This window comes from Callithrix jacchus, chromosome 4, assembly GCF_049354715.1.
Source record: "Callithrix jacchus isolate 240 chromosome 4, calJac240_pri, whole genome shotgun sequence".
Taxonomy (NCBI): Eukaryota; Metazoa; Chordata; class Mammalia; order Primates; family Cebidae; genus Callithrix; species Callithrix jacchus.
The window spans coordinates 159,453,559-159,475,728 of NC_133505.1; the positions used below are offsets into that span (position 1 = coordinate 159,453,559).

The window sequence follows — 22,170 nt, forward strand, 5'->3', positions numbered from 1 at the left end:
TGGCATTTCTGTCATAATGTGGCCTAGTTCCTAAAATTTGGCATGAGGATTAAAGTGATGAAGGGCCAGGGCCCAAGCCAGAGACAAAGCACAGCAGTACACAGGGAGACTATGGGGGCTGCCTGGCATTTGCCCAGAAGGACCTCAACCAGCTTCCAAAGAGTCCACTGCCCCCTGTCCAGAGAAACTCATTGCAAAATTCTTTAAGGGCAAAATTGTAGTTACAACCTGGTCAATAACTATAAAGTTCCTGAAGGGCCGGGACATAGTTGTCAGATGCCGAGTTGGAATCTTACCTCTAACAGTATCTCCATCACAGGAGATGCTCCATTTATATGTGTCGTAGAAATAAAGTATCTGCTGAATTGCCACTCTGACTGCATTTTACCAACAAAGAAGCACACAAATACAAAGAAATGAATCAATCGCATGGGAATGTTTTCAAAAGAGAGTGTCCTTATTTTTTAGTCTATAGCCTAGTTAAAATTTATTAGTTCATGTGACTATGGTGAGTAAGGAAGTCCTATAGAAAACTGTTTGCAACAGCCCTTCTGAAGCAACAGAAAAAAACTGATGTCAAGCTTTTTTTTTCATATGTTTTTTGGCCAACATCACTGATCATTAGAGAAATGCAAATCAAAACCACAATGAGATACTATCTCATGCCAGTCAGAATGGTGATTATTAAAAAGTCAAAAAACAATACATGAAATACATACTGGCGAGGCTGTGGAGAAATAAGAATGATTTTACACTGTCGGTGGGAATGTAAATTAGTTCAACCATTGTGGAAGACAGTGTGGTGATTCCCCAAGGATACAGAACCAGAAATACCATTTGACCTAGCAATCTTATTACTGGGTATACACCCAAAGGAATCTAAATCAATCTGCTATAAAGATACATGCACACATATGTTTATTGCAGCACTATTTACAATAGCAGAGACATAGAACCAACGCAAATGCCCATCAGTGATAGACTGGATAAAGAAAATGTGGTACATACACACCATGGAACACTATATAGCCATAAAAAGGAATGAGATCATGTCCTTTGCAGGGATATCAATGAATCTGGGAACCATCATCCTCAGCAAACTAACACAGGAACAGTAAACACTGCATGTTGTCACTCAAAACTGAGAGCTGAACAATGAGAACACATGGACACAGGGAGGGGAACAACACACACTGGGGCCTGCTGGGAAGTAGGGGGTGAGGGGAGGGAACCTAGACGATGGGTTACCAGATGCAGCAAGCCACCATGGCACATACACACCAATGTAACAAACCTGCATGTTCTACACATGTACCCCAGAACTTAAACAACAAAAAATAATAAAAAACACGAAAGTGATGAACTAAAGCCTGTGTGCTCTTTTGTTCTTCTCTCTCTCTCTCTCTCTCTCTCTCTCTCTCTCTCTTCAAAGGCACACCGTGGACAAGGTGAATTCACTAATATCCATTCAGTAAATACTTAGTGATTATTTACATTATTTTGCAAAGTTGAAAAAGATACTGGCTATGCCCTCAATAGCTCTAACTATTTATAATAAGTACTCTAATTGCAGGTAAATGCAGTGTTCATAATTTTATATAAATTAAGCACACACTAAATATTAGTCAGGCTTTTTAACTCAGAAGAGAACTGAAAAGATAATGTTTCTTAATGAAGTATACACTTCTATCTCAAGAGAAAAATGCTTTCAATTTCATAACTCTGAAGAGGGTCAGACACTCTAGAAACCAGTTCTATTTTGCCTTACTAAATGCATGACTTTGTACCAGTCAATCTTTAGGAATCTCAGTTAGTTGCCTTTAAAAATTAGTTAGACAAGCTGATTTTTAAAGATTTTTTTCCATCAAAAATCATGAAATTCTATAACTCTTTCAAGATCACACATTCCAACCATTAAGTGTCACCTAGGAAACTATTTTAAAATGCAAATATATTCCTGCTAGTGAAGTTTGCTTTGTAAAAATGCAAATCATTGTATAGGTAATGTCAAATTGCAAAAGTAGGATATTTAACATTAGCAGTTATCTTCCAAGTATTTATGCATATTTAATACCTATTTAAAAGTAGAATATTTAATACTACTAGCTATCTTCCAAATATTTATACATATTTAATGGAACCATCTTCCAAATATTTATACATATTTTATACAACTATTATCATATTAAACACATAAAGATAATTCCAAGACTCCATGTTGTCATGAAACTCTTCTTTTTAAAAGGAAAAAGTAACAGAAGAAAACACACAAAACTTTCACATATATCAGAAATAACATTACTTCTTTGATTATTATTCTTGTGGTAAGAGTTACTAGTTTGAAAAGAAGCCATTTTCTACAGCAACCAAAACAGCATGGTACTGGTACCAAAACAGAGATATAGACCAATAGAACAGAACAGAGGCCTCAGAAATAACACCACACATCTACAACCATCTGATCTTTGCGAACCTGACAAAAACAAGTAATAGAGAAAGGATTTCCTACTTAATAAATGGTGTTGGAAAAACTGGCTAGCCATATGCAGAAAGCTGAAACTGGACCCCTTCCTTACACCTTATACAAAAATTAACTCAAGATAGATTAAAGATCTAAACATGGAAAAAGATTTAAACTTAACACTATAAAAGCCCTAGAAGAAAACCTAGGCAATACCATTCAGGACATAGGCATAGGCAAAGACTTAACAACTAAAACACTAAAAGAAATGGTAACAAAAGCCAAAATAGACAAATGGGATCTAATTGAACTTAAAAGCTTCTGCACAGCAAAAGAAACAATCATTAGAATAAAGTAGCAACCAACAGAATGGGAAAACATTTTACAATCTATCCATATGACAAAGGGCTAACATCCAGAATCTACAAAGAGCTTAAACAAATTTACAAAACAAACAAACAACCCCATCAAAAAGTGGGCGAAGGCTGGGCGCGGTGGCTCACGCCTGTAATCCCAACACTTTGGGAGGCCGAGGTGGGTGGATCACGAGGTCAAGAGATCGAGACCATCCTGGTCAACATGGTGAAACCCCGTCTCTACTAAAAATACAAAAAATTAGCTGGGCATGGTGGTGCGTGCCTGTAATCCCAGATACTCAGGAGGCTGAGGCAGGAGAATTGCCTGAACCCAGGAGGCGGAGGTTGCGATGAGCCGAGATCGTGCCATTGCACTCCAGCCTGGGTAACAAGAGCGAAACCCCGTCTAAAAAAAAAGTGGGTGAAGGATATGAACAGACACTTTCAAAAGAAGACATTTATGCAGCCAGCAAACATATGAAAAAAAGCTCATCATCACTGATCATTAGAAAAATGCAACACAAAACCACACTGAGATGCCATCTCACACAAGTTAAAATGGTGATCATTAAAAAAATCAGGAGATAACAGAAGCTGGAGAGGTTGTGGAGAAATAAGAGTGCTTTTACACTGTTGGTGGGAGTGTAAATTAGTTCAACCATTGTGAAAGACAGTGTGGTGATTCCTTAAGGATCTAGAAATAGAAATGCCATTTGACTCAGCAATCCTATTACTGGGTATATACCCTGAGGATTATAAATCATTCTACTATAAAGACACATGCACATGCACACATGTTTATTGTGACACTGTTCACAATAACAAAGACTTGGAACCAACCCAAATGCCCATCAATGATAGATCAGATAAAGAAAATGTGCCACATATACACCATGAAATACTACACAGCCATAAGAAAGGATGAGTTCATGTCCTTTGCAGGACATGGATGAAGCTGGAAACTATTATTCTCAGCTAACTGACACAAGAACAGTAAGCCAAATACCACATGTTCTCACTCATAAGTGGGTGCTGAACAATGAGAACACATGGACACAGGGAGGGGAACATCATACATTGAGGCCTGTCAGTGAGTGGGGGGCTAGGGAACAGATAGCAGTGAGTAGGGGGATTGAGAAAGGATAGCATTAGGAGAAATACCTAACGTACATGATAGGGTGATGGATGCAGCAAATCATCACAGCACGTGTATGCCTATGTAACAAACCTGCATGTTCTACACATGTACCCCAGAACTTAAAAGTATCATAAATAAAAAAAGAAAAAGAAGTCATTTTGCCACACAGTTGAGACATATTTCACAAAAAAAACAGAAATGCAAAATCAAATAAAGTTGTTAGAGTATTATTTGTACACATGCATTTCCAGTCTAATTAAAACATCCTTTATATTAATTTGTTATCAAATTACTTATTTATAGGTGTTTACCTGCAATAATTATATGCTCAAAGAAATGTCATACCATTAGAACACAAAATGATCTCAGAATATCTGACTCTTACTATACAAAGCTCATGAGCTTGGCAATTCTTTCTCAACAAAGTGTTTTCACACCTTTTCACTTACAGACACAAGAACAAAGCAATCTTTATGGATTTTTCATGTCTTCACTAAATAAGATGAAGTCCAGAGACAGAAATTTTCACCAATCTTTTGTATGCCCTGTATTACATGTCTTACAAATTTGACCATTGTGCTACTAATTGTAGGTACAGAGAAATTAAAGACATAAAATTAGTGTAAACATATCCAGAAATAAGTAAAGCAATTACTACTTTCTCATCATGATTATTCAGTGTGACCTAAATGTTTTTGGTGGGAAACTGGATATTGAAATAATTAATATTCAAAATGATCTTTCCTTGTAAGAAATGTATAGACAAGCTTCACTTCATTAAATAAGCATGAATTCATCATTATAAGAAGTTATTTTGGACCCAGAAAGATAAAGTTGTAAGTGATGAGTGAGTTCCCAGGTCCTCTACACTCTAGGTCCTTTTTGGACCCAGAAAGATAAAGTTGTAAGTAAGCCACTGAGAGGTTGCCTGACAGTGCTCAGGAGCTAGTGTTGGATCAGACACAGTTGCTCATGCCTATAATCCCAACACTTTGGGAGGTGAGGCAGGAGGAACACTTGAGGCCAAGAGTTCAAGACCACCCTGCACAACATAGTGAGACCTCATCTCTACAAAAATTTTTTTAAAAATTAGCCAGGCATGGTGGCACATGCCTATCATCCCAGGTACTTGGGAGGCTGAGGTGGAAGGATTGCTTGAGCTCAGGAGGTCGAGGCTGCAGTGAGCTGTGATCACACCACTGCACTCCAGCCTGGATGACAGAGTGAGATGCTGTCTCATAATAAAACAAAACAACAACAACAACAAAACAAAAACCATAAAAAAAGGAGCTAGCTAGTGTTGATTCTGATCAAGGATGAGATGAGGATGAGAGCATATCCCTTAGACCAGACTGATTTTAGATACAACTTGAAACAGCTAATGGCTCTCTTCGATGTTTTACTTCCATTCTTCTTCATACTTTTCTACCTCTTAATTCCTCTTTTGCAATGACCCTAAAGTCTTCAGGGTCCCAAGTCCTCCAAATTCTGACCTTCATGGGTTAGCTTCATGGTGTGTGACCTGAGTGTTTGCACAGGGTCCTGCACTCTGGTGGGCCCTGCACACAGTTTTATGCCCTGTTGTGAATTAATTACTCTTAATAACTGTATTTTGTGCTCGGTCCTGAAAATAATGTAGTGAGTCTTACCTCCTATCCATAATGATCAAGTGGTCATTACCAGCGATACAAAAAAAACTCTCTGGGAGCCTGAATTCCCTCAAAATATCTACTTAGGAACTTGGTTTGCCACTTAACCACTCTAGAACTTTGTCATTTCATCTGAAAAATAAGAACAGCAAATTATGAACTGTAAGTTCCTTCTCATCTAAACAACCACATCAGTCTATAGAAACTTGTGCTTTTTAAAAGGAAGGCAATTTTTGCAAAGTAAAAGACAACAAGAAAATAATTTGGGCCATCCAGTAATCTGCTACCCTGATTAATTTCCTTAATTATATGTGTCTGTTTTTGTGGAAATTGCATTTATTCATTAAATAAATCCCATAGTATCTATCACTCAGTTTTTAAATTTCCCCAATTATTATGTCATGCTCATAGACTACAGCTACATGAGGAAACAAAGTCTGTAAGTTATATTTACATTGGTTTTCAGAAGACTTGAGCACAATAAATGCCCAACAAATATTTGTTAAATGCATGAATATATAATTGAATAAACTGAGTATCTACTAAACATCAGCTGAGTAAAAATGAGTATCTACTTGTGCTTAGTACTGGATATCCAAAGTTGAATAAGATAAGATCATACTTTCAAGGTTTTAATATGCTAATGGGTCACAGAGATACTTAAATAAATCCTTACAGATTAATTTGATCAACACCTTAATAGAAACATGTTCAAAGTAGAGTACAAACAAAGAATCCTCTCACTCTGGCTGGTGGTTTTAGAAAAGGCTTCATAGAGGAAGTGGGGTTTGAGCTGTCTTGAAGCTTGAGAAAGGCAAGAGGGAACTACATGTAAGGCAGGGAAATGAGATTGAGATTGGCTTGAAGGGATCTAGAAATTGTTCAGGGATTGCAATACCATAGTTTATGGAGGCTGTCCAGAGTAATTTATATATTAAATGCTATCCCCATCAAGCTACCATTGACCTTCTTCACAGAACTGGAAAAAACTACCTTAAACTTCATGTGGAACCAAAAAAGACCCCACATAGCCAGGATGATCCTAAGTAAAAAGAACAAAGCTGGAAGCATCATGCTACCTGACTTCAAACTATACTACAAGGCTACAGTAATCAAAACAGCATGATACTGGTACCAAAACAGAGATACAGACCAATGGAACAGAGCAGAGGCCTCAGAAAGAATGCCACACAACTACAACCATCAGATCTTTGACAAACCTGATAAAAACAAGCAATGGGGAAAGGATTCCCTATTTAATAAATGGTGTTGGAAAAACTGGCTAGCCATGTGCAGAAAGCTGAAACTGACCCCTTTCTAACATCTTATACAAAAATGAACTCCAGATGGATTAAAGATTTAAACATAAGAGCTTACACCGTAAAAACCCTAGAAGAAAACCTAGGCAATACTGTTTAGTACATAGGCATAGGCAAGTACTTCATGACTAAAACATCAAAAGAAATAGTAACAAAAGCCAAAATACACAAATGGGATCTAATTAAACTTAAGAGCATCTGCACAGCAAAAGAAACAATCATTAGAGTGAATTGGCAACCAAAAGAATGGGAAAAATTTTTGCAATCTACCCATCTGACAAAGAACAAATATCCAGAATCTACAAAGAACAAAAAAAAATTTACAAGAAAAAAACAAACAACCCCATCCAAAAGTGGGTGAAGGACATGAACAGACACTTTTCAAAGGAAGACATTTATGCAGCCAACAAACATATGAAAAAATGCTCATCATCACTGGTCATTAGAGAAATGCAAATCAAAACCACAATGAGATACCATCTCATGACAGTTAGAATGGTGATCATTAAAAAATCTGGAGACAGCAGATGCTGGTGAGGATTTGTAGAAATAGAAATGCTTTTACACTGTTGGCGGGAGTGAATTCAACCATTGTGGAAGACAGTGTGGTGATTCCTCGAGGATCTAGATATAGAAATATAATTTGAGCCAGCAATCCCATTACGGGGTATATACTCAAAGGATTATAAATTGTTCTATTATAAAGACACATGCACATGTATGGTCATTGCAGCACTGATTACAATAGGAAAGACTTGGAACCAACCCAAATTCCCATCAATGATAGACTGGATAAAGAAAATGTGGCACATACATACCATGGAATACCATGCAGCCATAAAAAAGGATGAGTTCATGTCCTTTGCAGGGACAAGGATGAAGCTGGAAACCATCATTCTCAGCAAACTGATGCAAGAAGAGAAAATGAAATACCACATGTTCTCACTCATAAGTGGGCGTTGAACAATGAGAACATATGGATACAGGGAGGGAAATATCACACACTGGAGCCTGTTGGGAGGTGGGGGGGCAAGGGGAGAGAGAGCAGGGGGTGGGAGGATTGGTGAGGGATAACTTTAGGAGAAATACCTAATGTAGGTGATGGGAGGATGGATGCAGCAAACCACCATGGCATATGTATACCTATGTAACAATCTCGCACAATCTGCACATACATATACCCCAGAACTTAAAGTATAATTAAATATATATATGAAATGAAGAAAAGAAGGTTAATAGATGTCAGGCAATGAACACCCTTCCTGTCTTAATGAATTTATCTGGAAGGCTACAGTGAGTCCTTGTAAGCTTCTAAACAGGGCAAGGGACAATGGATGTAACTGGAGTTGTGTTTTGAAAGATCTGTCTTATTACAATATTGGGGGTGTGGTCTAGTTGAATTCCTAGGTTTCTGGATGTACCATAAGAATTCCATGTTTTTCTGTTGAATAGTAAGGCAAAGAATGCTCATAGCAGCCCAAATTGGATAAAATGAAAATAAAATATTAGAAGCCCCTAGAAAAGTAAAGGAGCTTTAAATGCATACCATGAATACAGAATCAGTGTATAATTCTTGGCAAGATGAACACAGTGGCTTATAACTTACAACAAAAACAACATGTAACAAATACAACATCAACAAATAACAACGACAACAACAAAGAACACCAAGATAAGTCCTGAGAATTTCAAAATTCTTCCCAAGTCAGTAAACAAGTCAACAGCAGAATAAAAGCAGATGAAAGGGGCTCAAAGTTCCAGACACGTGAGGAGAAAGGAAGCAAATGAATGGAAGGCAATTGTATAATTCTAGGTAAATAACTTTTTTAATGTGGGTGGAGACCACTGTTTACTAAACATGAAAGATTAATATCAGCAGAGGAAGGAATTGTTTGTTTTTAATCCAAGAGGTCATTGTGAACAATAAAAAACAAAAAAGGAACATAAGTAACCACAGAAACCATTTGTTAAGTACTTAAACTTCAGGACATCCAATTATTTCAAAATTGTACATGGATAATTTGACACTGAATCTGTCTGGGGAAGTCACCCACTTCTTTGAGATGCTTATTGAGAAGAAAGAAATAGAAGATTATTATTACCTAACCTCAGCATTATGGGAAAGCTGCATATATTCTTGTACACTTAAATTCTCAACTATTTAAAATAATTCTTATGATTAACTGAATACTTATGATTGACACTGAATACTTACGATTAACAATTGCTTAATTAAACTATAGACTGCCATACAAAGATCAGGAACTATGTATTTAGGTGTGAGAATCACACGTGCGCGTACGTGCACGTGCGCGTGCACACACACACACACACACACACACAAATGTGTCAATATCCTCATCAGCCACAATTTGAAAGAATATAAAAGAGAATAACCTGGGATGTGAGTTGTTTTTCTAAGTTTCTTAAGATACATGAGGGGTTTGTCACATGAAATTGAAAGGCTGATTCCCCCTTCATAAGTACATATTATACATTAAATTATACATTCATGGAACCCTGAAGTTCATGGGCACTGGTGTGGTCTTCACTCCTCTTACAGAGGCCAACCGAAGGCCTCAGGTCTGATCCAACATAGACAGGGTCACATAGTCACCAGCACAGTGGCCAATACAGTTTTTTCAAATGCAGATGCAATTTTCCCAATTCAATTGCCTTACTTTTGGGGAGGGTTCCACCCAGGTTTTGATGGAGAGGAAATCCCAGAGTTTACAATATGTCAGACAATTCAGTTTCCTGTTGTGTCACACTTTCTCTTTTCTTTTCATGAATCTAGGCCCTGGCAGAGCTAATGAAACATTGACCAAAGCAAGGAAAATTGACATTCTGACTCCAAGAAGATCGTCCCCAAAACACAAGCAGGAATAATACTAGTTTTGTTATATAGCAAAAATCTGGAGAAATAATGTCAAGGCGTGCAAATGGAGATGTCTGAGGCCAGGTCCCCAAGGAAAGAAGCCACTAAGAGGCAGGACAGTCACACACAAGTGTCCAAGATGGTACCGACAGGAGAACCAACTTGATGAGGGTCATCACCAGCTCATAGCAGGGTCCCCAACTCCACAAGGGTGGAAGGCTGACGAGGGTCTGAAGAAGAGATGTCTTACCCTTAGGACTGATTTCTAATTGGGCTCTACATAATGCATAGAATTACATTTAATGCGTTCTAAAGAAATTGCTCTTAACCAATGAATTTCTGAGCCTCTTGAACCTCCTCATGGGCAATGTACAAGGCTATTCTTTATTTTTCCAGAAATGATTTTAAATGATAGGTGGACACAATTGCACCTGCTCAGACCTGAAATTTACATATAAAATCCACATAATATTTTTATATATTATAAACATGTAGAAACACGTACATGTAAAGAAAATTAACAACATTAACACAATTGATCACTCCCTCTTTGAACTCATTCTTTCTTTGACTTTCAGACCTTCCTTTTGTCTTTTTTCTTCCTACCACACAGGTTGCAGCTTCTTAGTCTCACTTGTGGGACTCTCCTCATTCCCCACTTTCCTCAATGTTGAATGCCTCATTTCTCAAACCTCTTTTCTTCTTATCTGTCCTCACTCCCTGGGTGGTGCCAACCAATCCCACAACTTTAAACATTGTCTCTGTGCTAACAACGGCCAAATATTTTCTCCTACGGTGTCTCCTCCATTGATCTCTAGTCACATACGTACACTCAATTCCTTTCCTGGAAGTCTACCAGGCATTTAAAATGTAACATGTCTAAAATAAGCTCTCAGTTTTCCTCCTCAATGCTGTTCCCCATAACATTTTTTATTTATTTCAAAACTAAAAACAAGAAGACCAACTTTAATTTTTTCTCATACACCGAACCTAATTCATCAACACATTGTTTTGGTCTTACCTTCAAAATATATCTAAAATGTTACCACCTCTCTCCCCATCCACCACTCAAGCCATCATCTGTCTCTTGACTTGTCAAAAATAACCTCTTTTCTGGCCTCCCAGCTTCTGCCATTTCTCAATGGTCAATATAATATTAACTATTTATATTATAGGCACTCAACAAATATTTATGAAGTGCCCATATTATGAAACGTGCTATGCTAGACAATGTGTAGGACACAGATGTGAGTTTGACCCAATTCCTGTCCTCAAGGTTTTTATATTCTGGGTGAATAGGTTAGATACACACATGCAGCCCAATATGAAGCAACACTAGATAATGGTCACATTGTGTGATAAAGACCTAGAGGAGTTTTGCAGGAGGAGAGGCCATTTCTGATTATATTGACAATAAAGCCTTTGCTGAAGAGGTTGGATTGAAGTTAAGCCTTGAAGATAAGTCAAGTTTTAGAAACAGTGACTGGAGCCCATTCCAGAAGGAGATGAAAGAGTCAGGACCTCTTCTGAGCATGGATAGTAAGTGACACTTGGCTGACATAGGAGGATCTATAGGGGAGCTAGGGGAGAAAGAGCTGTTACAGTTAAGATGGACTTAGAATATGGCATCCAAGCCAGAGAGGTTGGCACTTCAGCAGGGAGGTCAAAAAAGTACTTTCGTCAAATGTGTTTAATGTTACGTCATACGAGCAACAAAATTAAGGTAGTATGTTTTAAAAAAATTCATGGGGAGGCAATATGATATAGAGAGATATTTCATGTTTTATTCATAGGCCTTAGACAGTCTTACTTTTAGAGGCCTGCCATACACTATATCAACTGTAATAAAGTGTACTTACATGTTATATAAAATATGTTGACACATATATAATTTTTGAATTGATTTGATTTACATTTGACTACTTGCCATAATTTAGTATTTATAAAACCTTCACTTTTTTGTTTTTTTGATTTAGCTTTTTTCTTTTTCTATTTGAGAACCAATATTTTATAGGTCACAGAAGACCCTGAAGGCCTGAAACACTTTCTCCATGAAGTGCAATGGATGAAACAGGTTTTCTAACAGAGGGGCTTAGAGGACCAAGCACTACACAAATGTAAAGGCTTTCATAAATTTATTAATAAAAGTAATGTGAACAAGTAATATGCCATTTAGAAGGAAAATGTGCTTAAAACATTGTATTTATGAAAACAACAAACATTTCATTCATTCAGTCAGGATGTGTATCTTTAAAGTGATTTTACACTAAAAAACCACTTTTGATTAAACTCAAAATTCAGATATACATCCTTCAAACAGAGGGCAGGAAAAGTGGAACCCAGTTTACTTGGTTTGATTGGTTAATTGCATTGACCAATTTTATCTTCAATTCATTAAGTTAGGTGTAATGATATAATCATTTATTTATCAGAAATGCATTTAACTATGATGTTCCAAAATATAAAGAAATGAACACATGGACACAGGGAGGGGAGTACTAAACACTGGGGTCTATTGGGGGGAAAAGGGGAGGGCCAGTGGGAGGGGGAGGTGGGGAGGGATAGCCTGGGGAGAAATGCCAAATGTGGGTGAAGGGGAGAAGAAAAGCAAAGCACACTGCCATGTGTGTACCTATGCAACTGTCTTGCATGCTCTGCTCATGAACCCCAAAACCTATAATCCAATAAAAAATTAAAAAAAAAAAAATAAATAAAAAAAAAAAAAAAAAAAAAAAGAAATGATCATTGTTTTGTGTCATACTTGAACCTGAGATAATTTTACACAGCACTTATGTGGAAAACCAGAGATTAAACCCACAGGAATTTCAGCCTAAATACAATCAATGAGTTTTTGACACTGTTTTGTATTCTAATAAGAAGAGTCATTAAGTCAGAGAAATAAAGTATAAAGTTTTTTTTAACTTATTTTAAATTCAGGGGTACACGTGCAGGTATGTTACATAGGCAAATTTGGGTCATGAGAGTTTGTTGTACAGATTATTTCATGACCCAGATATCAAGCATAGTATTTATTAGTTATTTTACCTGATCTCTTCTTCCACCCACTTTCCACCCACCAATGGGCCACAGTGTCTGTTGTTCCCCTCTGTGTGTCCGTGTGTTCTCTCTATGTGTCCCCTCTATGTGTCCGTGTGTTCTCATCATTTAGCTCCCACTTATAAGTGAGAAGATATAGAATTTGCTTTTCTGTTCCTGCCTTAGTTGCTCAGGATAATGACCTCTAGCTCCATTCATGTCCTTTCAAAGAACATGATCATATTCTTTTTATGATTGATAGTATTCCATGTTGTATATATACCACTGTTTTTAGTACAGTCTACCATTGACAGGCATTTAGATTAATGCAATGTCTTTAATATTGTGAGTAGTGCTGCAATGAACATAAATGTGCATGTGTCTTTATAATAGAATGATTTATTTTCATTTGGGTATATACCTAGTAATGGGATTGATGGGTTGAATGGTATTTCTGTCTTTCGGTCTTTGGGGAATCACCACACTGTCTTCCACAACAGTTGAAATAATTTATACTCCCACCAACAGCATGTAAGCATTCCTTTTTCTCCACAAGCTCACCAGGATCAGTTTTTTGTTTTTGTTTTGTTTTGTTTTACTTTCTAGTAATAGTCATTCTGACTGGTGTGAAATGGTTTTGGCTTTGATTGGCATGTCTCTAATGATCAGTGATGTTGAGCTTTCTTTTATATGAAAACCAAGGCAATCCTAAGCAAAAAGAACAAAGCTGGAGGCATCATGATACCCAACTTCGAAATATAATACAGGGTTACAGTAATCAAAACAGCATAGTACTGGTACAGAAACAGACACATAGATCAATGGAAGAGAATAGATAACCCAGAAATAAGACCACATACCAACAACCATCTGATCTTTGACAAACCTGACAAAAACAAGCAATGGGGAAAGGCTTCCCTGTTCAATAAATGATGCTGGAATAACTGGCTAGCCATATGCAGAAGACTGAAATTGGATTTCTACCTACACCATATACAAAAATTAACTCAAGATGTATTAAAGACTGAAATGTAAAACCCAAAACTATAAAAACCCCAGAAGATAACCTGGGCAGTACCATTCAGGACATAGGCACAGACAAAGTTTTCATGATGAAGACACCAAAAGCAACTGCAACAAAAGCCAAAACTGACAAATGGGATATAATTAATCTAAAGAGCTTCTATACAGCAAAAGAAACATGTCACAGTGACTAGAATACCTACAGAATGGGCAAAGACTTTTGCAAACTATACAATTCACAAAGGTCTAATATCCAGCATCTATAAGGAACTTAAATTTACAAGGAAAAAAACAAAGCAAACAAACAACTCCATTAAAAAGTGGGCAAAGAACATGAACAGACACTTTTCAAAAGAAGATACACATGTGGCCAATAATTATAAGTACAAAAATCGATCAAGGCATTATAAAAACATTTCAATCAATCTTCACAAGGTGCCAAACTTTTTCTTTCCCAAGCTATGGTCATAGCCAATGATATTAAATTAAAAGAAAGTTACAGGGGCCGGGTGCGGTGGCTCCAGCCTGTAATCCCAGCACTTTGGGAGGCCGAGGCAGGTGGATCACGAGGTCAAGAGATCGAGACCATCCTGGTCAACATGGTGAGACACCGTCTCTACTAAAAATACAAAAAATTAGCTGGGCATGGTGGCGCGTGCCTGTAATCCCAGCTACTCAGGAGGCTGAGGCAGGAGAACTGCTTGAACCCAGGAGGACGAGGTTGTGGTGAGCCGATATCATGCCATTGCACTCCAGCCTGGGTAACAAGAGCGAAACTCCGTCTCAAAAAAAAAAAAAAAAAAGTTAAATTTTCATCAATTATTTATTATTATTTCATTTTACTTTTCAGTATATTTTTTACTAGTCTGAAGTTTTCTTTTGTGTAATCAACTTACAGAAAGTATTATACTTAAAACAAAAAAGGTTTAAAGTTTTTATTACTCATAAAAAATTTTCAAGAGGAGGTTGTGATTGCTCTGTACTGAATGGTTAGAGAATTTCATAGCTATATCTCCAAGGGTAAATGCTTATCCTTTGTCTGTTTGTTTCTCTTTGAATCTATTCACAAGGTTTAAAAATCAAAATTTGACCTTGCAGTGAATAATCCTACTTTCCTATTGATTTTTTTTGTATATGCAACATCTAAGCATACACATTTTAATCTTTTCTGACATTTGCCACGTGTTCTACAAGATTGCATTGATGTCACCCCATCCTACAATAAAAACACTGATATGTTCATTTTAAATACATAAAGTTTAATATAGTATGTTTACATTTAAAATGTAGTTAGTAAAAGCCAGTGAGCAAGTACTTTTTAAGTAACTATGAAAATTACACAAAGCCTTAAGATGCTGTCACTATCTATAAGAAGTTTATAATCTGAAGAATTCAGCCATTTATTTTCTTAAATGGATCCCCTTAGTTAGTCCTGAAAAGCAGAAAACATATGGACTAATTATGTGCATTTAAAGTTTTAATACTCCTTTATTCTACTATTGTCCTGCATTTGCTTTTAAGATTATATTTAAATTGATTAAAGTTCCAGAAACATTCATTATTCTTAAAAGCAAAGGAAACTCTGCATTGCAGTCTGACTGCTCATCCATAATTCAGTATCCCAGCCTAAAACATTATGCTCAAACAAGCTCAAATATTGGCAAAGGTGAAATATTGAACAGCTACTATTGCAGCTGAATTATGTAGCAGTCTCTATGCGTGCTTTAATTTCCTAGCCCTAGAAATAAAAATTGAAGCAGGAAAAATAGTCAGCAATTATGAGTGTGAGCTAAATAAGCAAGGGAGTAATGCCAAGTTGCCATTATTCAAAACTCAATGCTCTTTATTAGTTATGCACGGGTCTGAAATGACAATGAAACTCAAAAATGGGGGGGAACCCCAAACACATTAGTTACTCATTATATATCTAGACAAAGAAAAAGGATTCTAGGAGAATATTCTTATGAATTCAAACTTTGAAAATAGCAACTCTGGTTCTGTTTATGTTAATGGAAATTGGCTTTTTTCTCAAATTTGTCTTAATTATCTGGGCAATAACACCAGCTCTCCATTTATTAGGATCTTGGGCGCTTGTTTGGAGGTTCCAGCAGGTAAGCAGGGTTACTAAATACCCTTGACAGAAGACAGATCTCCTCTTTCTGAGGAGATTGGCCCCTCTCTGGACTTAGAAATATGCACAGTGACAACTGAGAGCAAGAGACCTGCACGTCACTAACTGAATCAGCAGAATTAACTCTGCTGGTCAATTTGTTAAGACACACTCGCCAGTTCACTTTCACTTCCTGCCATTTCACTCAGTTTTCTTTAATGTAGACTAGATGTGTTACGTTTTGTAGCAGTTCAGACTTTACATTTAGTGGCCAACATAACCTATAAAATGGAGTAATTGATACCAAAAGTTAGTGGTAAGGATCTAGTGCTCAGGAGATTTGTCCTCTGAATTTTAAGGTTTTCTCTTCTAATATTGTTTGGTACCCTTATGCCACCTTATAACTCTCTCTTTCATAGAAAGGGAAGCTAATTACTGTAATAAGTATAGTTACTTCATTATGTACTAAAATTGCTAGTTTTATACAGTACAGAGTGTACAAAACTCTTAAAATCCCTCCAAAAATCAGGACAGTTAGAAAAATTTGCAGGAAAAAAATTGCAACAAATTATCAGGCTGTGCCTTCTATCCAGTTTTCTTCCATGGCTATTTGAATGGCTCACCACATCACAGAATTTATAATTTTTAAAGCTCCTTTAGTAAATTATCTCATTGAGCTTCACAACAATTCTGAGAGGGGCTATGCAGATGGGAGCAAACCACATTTTGCAAGTGGGGCTCCTAGACCCGAGGATGTTAAATAGGGCAACCACTGTCACAGGCCTAGTGTGTGATAGGGTGGGAGGCTCCAGATCTTCCCTTCATGCCACACATTTCTCAAGCAAAACTAAATCTGCTATAAAAACATAATAAAACACAACATTGAATCAACCGTACTCTTCACTTTCCTCTCACCCGGAACCCAATAATCATAATGAAAGAACTTCCACTCAAACTAATATCAGAATGAAGAGTACAGTGTTTGCAGGAACACAGTCTGATTCTGATTGAGTTCATTCAGATTTGCTCTTTGCAACTTTTGCTTATGGTCAACATGTATGTCATCCAGCGAATGTTCACATTTAATATACTCAAGGGAAAATCTGCCTTATTACCTTATTATCTTCCCCATGCTTTTGTAAGGGAGTCACATGCTTCCTTTCCATAATGACATTTCATAGATGATGTCATTGAGGCACAAAATGGTTTGGTAATTTACCCTCAGACAAACAGCCAAGAAAAACATGGTGGAATGGAACTCAAATTCTGCATTGCATCTACCCAGGTAAAGATGTACGACTTAAATCTGAGATCCTTGGTGCAGACCCAAGCAGATAAATTTTCAGCCCATGGAAAAGATATACATCCATCTACATATTCAGCAAGGATCTTTTATCTAACAAGGCTCTTTCTGGCATGACAAGTGGGATTGGTCAACAAGAAATAGGAAACATGTACCACTCACACTATCACAAACCAGTTCAGGCAGATAAACATGAGTGGGGGTCACTTGAACACAGAAACTTTCGGTCAACTTCGTGGTCTCTGGAAAGACATGGAGAAACTCATAGTTCCACCAATCCTCTGATTTTCTATAGCTGTGAGCATGTTCTGAGTCATGAATATCCAGATTTAAGAGCTTGGTATGTATTTGAAAGTCAAGACATCTTAGCTGGAAATTACTGCTATGCATAGCAAATACATTGTAAGCAAAGAAAGTAGGATTGTGACAGATCAATATCATTCCTACTGTGCAAAACCATGGTGATCACTTGGAGATACTAGAAAAATGAGAAAAGTCAAATGATAACATTATTTTTAAGCCCTCTTAGCAAAGACTAGCACAGAACTCTTCTAAACTGGGGTATTTTTATACCTTAAAAGCATGCCTTTGAAGGCCTGGCTTATGACATTGAAAATATCATTAGGATCCTGACAAAGAAGTAGTGAATATATCATTGAGATTATGACAAAGAAGCAGTAGTTTTATACACCTACAGGAGATAATGATTTTTGTTTCATATTGAAACACAAATGTAAAGAAAATTGACAATGAGAATCTTTTCACCTGTGAGTTTCTATAGCATTTCCCTATTAGTTCTCTTCTAGAAAGCAGAGAAAAGCATGGCCAGGTGCAGGCTCATGCCTATAATCCCAGCACTTTGGGAGGCCAGGGCAGGTGGATCACCTGAGGTCAGGAGTTTGAGACCAGCCTGGCCAACATGGTGAAACCTGTCTCTACTAAAAATACAAAAATTAGTGGGGCATGGTGTACATGCCTGCAATCCCAGCTGTTCAGGAGGCTCAGAGAGGAGAATCGCTTGAACCAGGAGGTAGAGGTTGCAATGAGCGGAGATCATGCCACTGCACACTGCATTCCAGACTGGGAGACAGAGCAAGATTCCCTCAAAAAAAAAAAAAAAAAAAAAAAGAAAAAGAAAGAAAGAAAGAAAAAAGAAAGCAGAGAAGAGCACCACTGTTGTTTGCTGTTGGAGAGGAGCACCACTGAGGGATGCAGGATTAGTTTGTGCCCTGCCATGCACCATTCATCTCAACACATCATTTCATCTTTTGGGTCCTTTATTTTTCTTAAAATGTTTCTAAATGTCTAAGGGTCTTCTAGTTGGGAAATGCCACCAGTTCACCTATTTGACAATAGCATATAGTTCTGTGCCCACAACTTGTCCATAATCTATCAAGACAGTGTCATTGGGGATGTATCGTCACTGGTATTATTAACGACAGCAGCAGTAGCTTTGCCAGTAACTCTTAATTCCCAGTTGGACAATGAATAACCATGTAAGGCATGCTAATGCAGACACAAAATTACAAAAAAGAAAAGAACCTGTGTTTTTATCTTTTCCTTCTATGTAATGAAGGCAGCATGGCCTTGTTTGAAAACACTGGAACAAAAGACATCCATCCATTCTGGGCTATAGTTTCAAGAAATTGAATTAAACCCCAAACAAATTTAACTGAATGTGGGTTAAGAAGGTATATTTGAGTTTTTTTAAACCCTGAAGTTTTTTTCCCCCTTACCTTGCAGCCTCTGCATCACATTGGCGATATCCCGAGGACACCGGGAGGTCCCTCTGGACGTTGCCATGGTCCCTCTGGAAGCACGAAGCCAACGCCAAGAGATGACCCTGGAGGCAGTACAGGCTACTCCACTCTAGAAAACATGCTTGGACTATTCTAGATCTATTCCGTCATAAATGGATTCCAGGCACTGCAGCAGTCAACAGGAGACAGCTCTCCCAAAGATTGAACTGCTACTGTTCTTCTTCTGTTTTACTACTGTCCTCTTAAATGAACTCAAGAACCTGGAAAACAAAAGAGAAAAGGTACAACATTTAAAAAAAGTCTACAAAGGTCACCATAGTGCTAAAAGGAGATATATTTCTATTTAATTTCAGTGCCTGGTCCATTATCAAGTGAAATAACTTAGTGAAAAGCACTTATAAAGTACTACACAAATGTTAGGAATTCCCATGATATTTGATAAAATAAATACATAAATGAGACATGTGAAATAAAATGAGATTGCTAAAAGAACTGTTTACTTTCATGCCATGTTTTCTTTTTAAATTATAAACTTTTTACATTGATGTATGAAATCAATTTCCTTACATTAATAACACTGAACTCTAGTTCTCCATATGCACAGATTCTCATACCTGTGCTAATTTAGCCTGCTTTGCACACAAGTTTTGCTCCGTTGTGTTGTATACTTTCCAGAAGTGATATCAAACCCTAGTTTCTCATACCAATTTGATGAATTAACATATAAATGTAAAAAACATTTCATTCTAAAAATGTGAGTGTCAAATATTTCAATTTTAGAAGCCAAATAAATCTGATTTAATTTTTTTCCACCCTTTGTATAAAGACTCAAAAGTTGTAAGGCTAGAGGTGGGGTGGGCTAAGCAGAGTGAACATTTTCCTTCTAAACTCTCTGTGTTGGTTAAGTTTTTAGTTTTTGTTTTGAGACAGTCTCACTCTGTCATCCAGGCTGGAGTGCAGTGGCATGATCTCGGCTCACTGCAACCTCCACTTCTCCCAGGTTCAAGTGATTCTCCTGTCTCAGCCTCCTGAATAGCTTGGATTATAGGTGTACATCACTGCACCTGGCTAATTTTTTTTTTTTTTTTTTTTTTTAGTAGAGACAGGTTTCACTATGTTGGCCAGGCTGGTCTCAAACTGCTGACCTCAAGTGATCTGTCCTTTTTGGCCTCCCACAAGATTGTTGGGATTACAAGCATGAACCACTGCTCCTGGCTGGTTAAGTTTAATTGATGGTAGGGGGTGGGAAGAGGTAGGAGAATAATTGTTGAAATCTTGAAATTGCAAAATGTACTTTGAATAAGAATTTCCTAACCCTAGGGTTAGCTGAAGAGAAGGTATTGCCATGAAATAGATAATTAGACATAAAAGTGGGGGGGTGGGTGAATAATGCACCAAGAGAAAGAAACTCAACCACCGAAGAGGCCCACAGGAGGGTGATACTCGATTATAATTCCCATTGCATTTCTGGGTTATGATGACGAAGGTTAAAAAAAGGAATGGGGGAAGAGGGGAAGAAGGAGAGAATGGCAAAAGCCAGATTCCTAAAGAAAGCTCATGCATGTGAGATGGTCTACCTTCCTGAAGGGAAAAAAAAAATTGAGAGGAGTCTGTGAGTGCTATAAAATTATAGGCTGGGCACGGTGGCTCATGCCTGTAATCCCAGCACTTTGGGAGGCCGAAGCAGGTGGATCCTGGGGCCAAGAGATCAAGACCTGGCTAACATGGTGAAACCCTGTTTATACTAAAAATACAAAAAAATTAGCCAGGCATGGTGGCATGCACCTGTAGTCCTAGCTCCTTGGGAGGCTGAGGCAGGAGAATCACTTGAACCCGGGAGGCGGAGGTTGCAGTGAGCCGAGATTGTGAGATCGCACCACTGCACTCCAGCCTGGTCACAGAGTGAGACTCCATCTCAAAAAAAAATTATAACTTGGATTATAGTCCATAAAAGAGCATTGCTCATGAAAGATTGGTTTAGTAATAGAGTGTAACTATGAATTACAATTTATTTTAAAATGGCATTACTGATACTAGTATATATTGGTATCTGGTCAGTATGTATGAATGCAAAGCTGATAATATACTTTTTAACCTATTATCTAAAAAAAATAGGATGCAAACCTTTTGCACACTGCTGCTGCCACATGTGCAAAGTATCAGAAGGATGCACTGGAGCAAGAAAGCATCACTAGCTTAGCAAGACACGGGGAAGTGATGCAGTGAACAGCTGTCATTTGTAAAAAGGTAAAGGCAGACTTCTCTTGGCTACTTGAAGGGATATTTACTAGAAGTAGGACCTAATACTTAGTGTCTTATAGGCTAGAGAGGTACCTCTCAGTGGGTGGCTCTCCAAGGGATTCTTCATGGAGGAATAATTACATGTGGCTGGGCTGTCACATATACACTTATGGCTTTGCTCAAATTGTATGCCCATTAGCAGCCTGTATCTCCTGGGGAAAAATATTCCACCTACCCACACACAAAAGCTATTTCAATGTGAGAGAATAAGATAGTGAAAAGTGCCTGAAGGACCTTATAAATGGCTCCCCTAAGCTGTTAGAAAGCTAAGTTGTCAAATGCAAAAATATAACTTTCTGAAATCAATCAGTCAACCAATCTATTTATTATCTATATCATTTATCTGCATGTATATTAAAGACCTTCACTTGATTTCAGATACTCTACTCCAAGCTGGGCTCAGCACTGGAGCTCACATGGAATTAACACACAGTCTCCACCTTCAATCAAGAATTATGGAATTAAAAGGGATTTCAGTAAATCAATGCAACAGAAATCATTCTGCCTCTGTCCTCTTCTAATTCACATTCACATAGCATGGTAGATTAATCCTGAAATATTGTGCACGCCCTCTCTCTTTTTCTCTCTCTCATTAGGTTAAACTCGGAATTTCCCAGCATGTACCCAGTATTCATCCAGTCTTACGCTCACAGCATAACTAACACTTTCAGGGTGCCAGAGCTCAACACTGGGATTACTAAGATGGATATGACACAGAGACTATTTTTGAGGAGCTTGGGACACAGTGGGAGATAAAATGTAGAAAAGATAATGTAAAATTACCAGGGCTAAGTGCAAATACCAAGATGCGAGGATACAGAGGATGGGAACTAAAC

General features: G+C 37.6%; 1 protein-coding gene across 30 annotated transcripts in view; it reads right to left on the reverse strand.

Annotated features, from left to right (window-relative positions):
- Positions 1-22,170, reverse strand: part of SYNE1 (spectrin repeat containing nuclear envelope protein 1) — a 518,696-nt gene that overhangs the window by 490,544 nt on the left and 5,982 nt on the right. For all 30 annotated transcript variants that reach the window (XM_078370315.1, XM_035297742.3, XM_035297743.3 and 27 more), the window contains exon 2: positions 19,010-19,293. In XM_078370315.1, coding sequence (XP_078226441.1) covers positions 19,010-19,076 — 67 coding nt within the window. In that variant the 5' untranslated portion in view covers positions 19,077-19,293. The remainder of the gene's footprint in view (positions 1-19,009; positions 19,294-22,170) is intronic.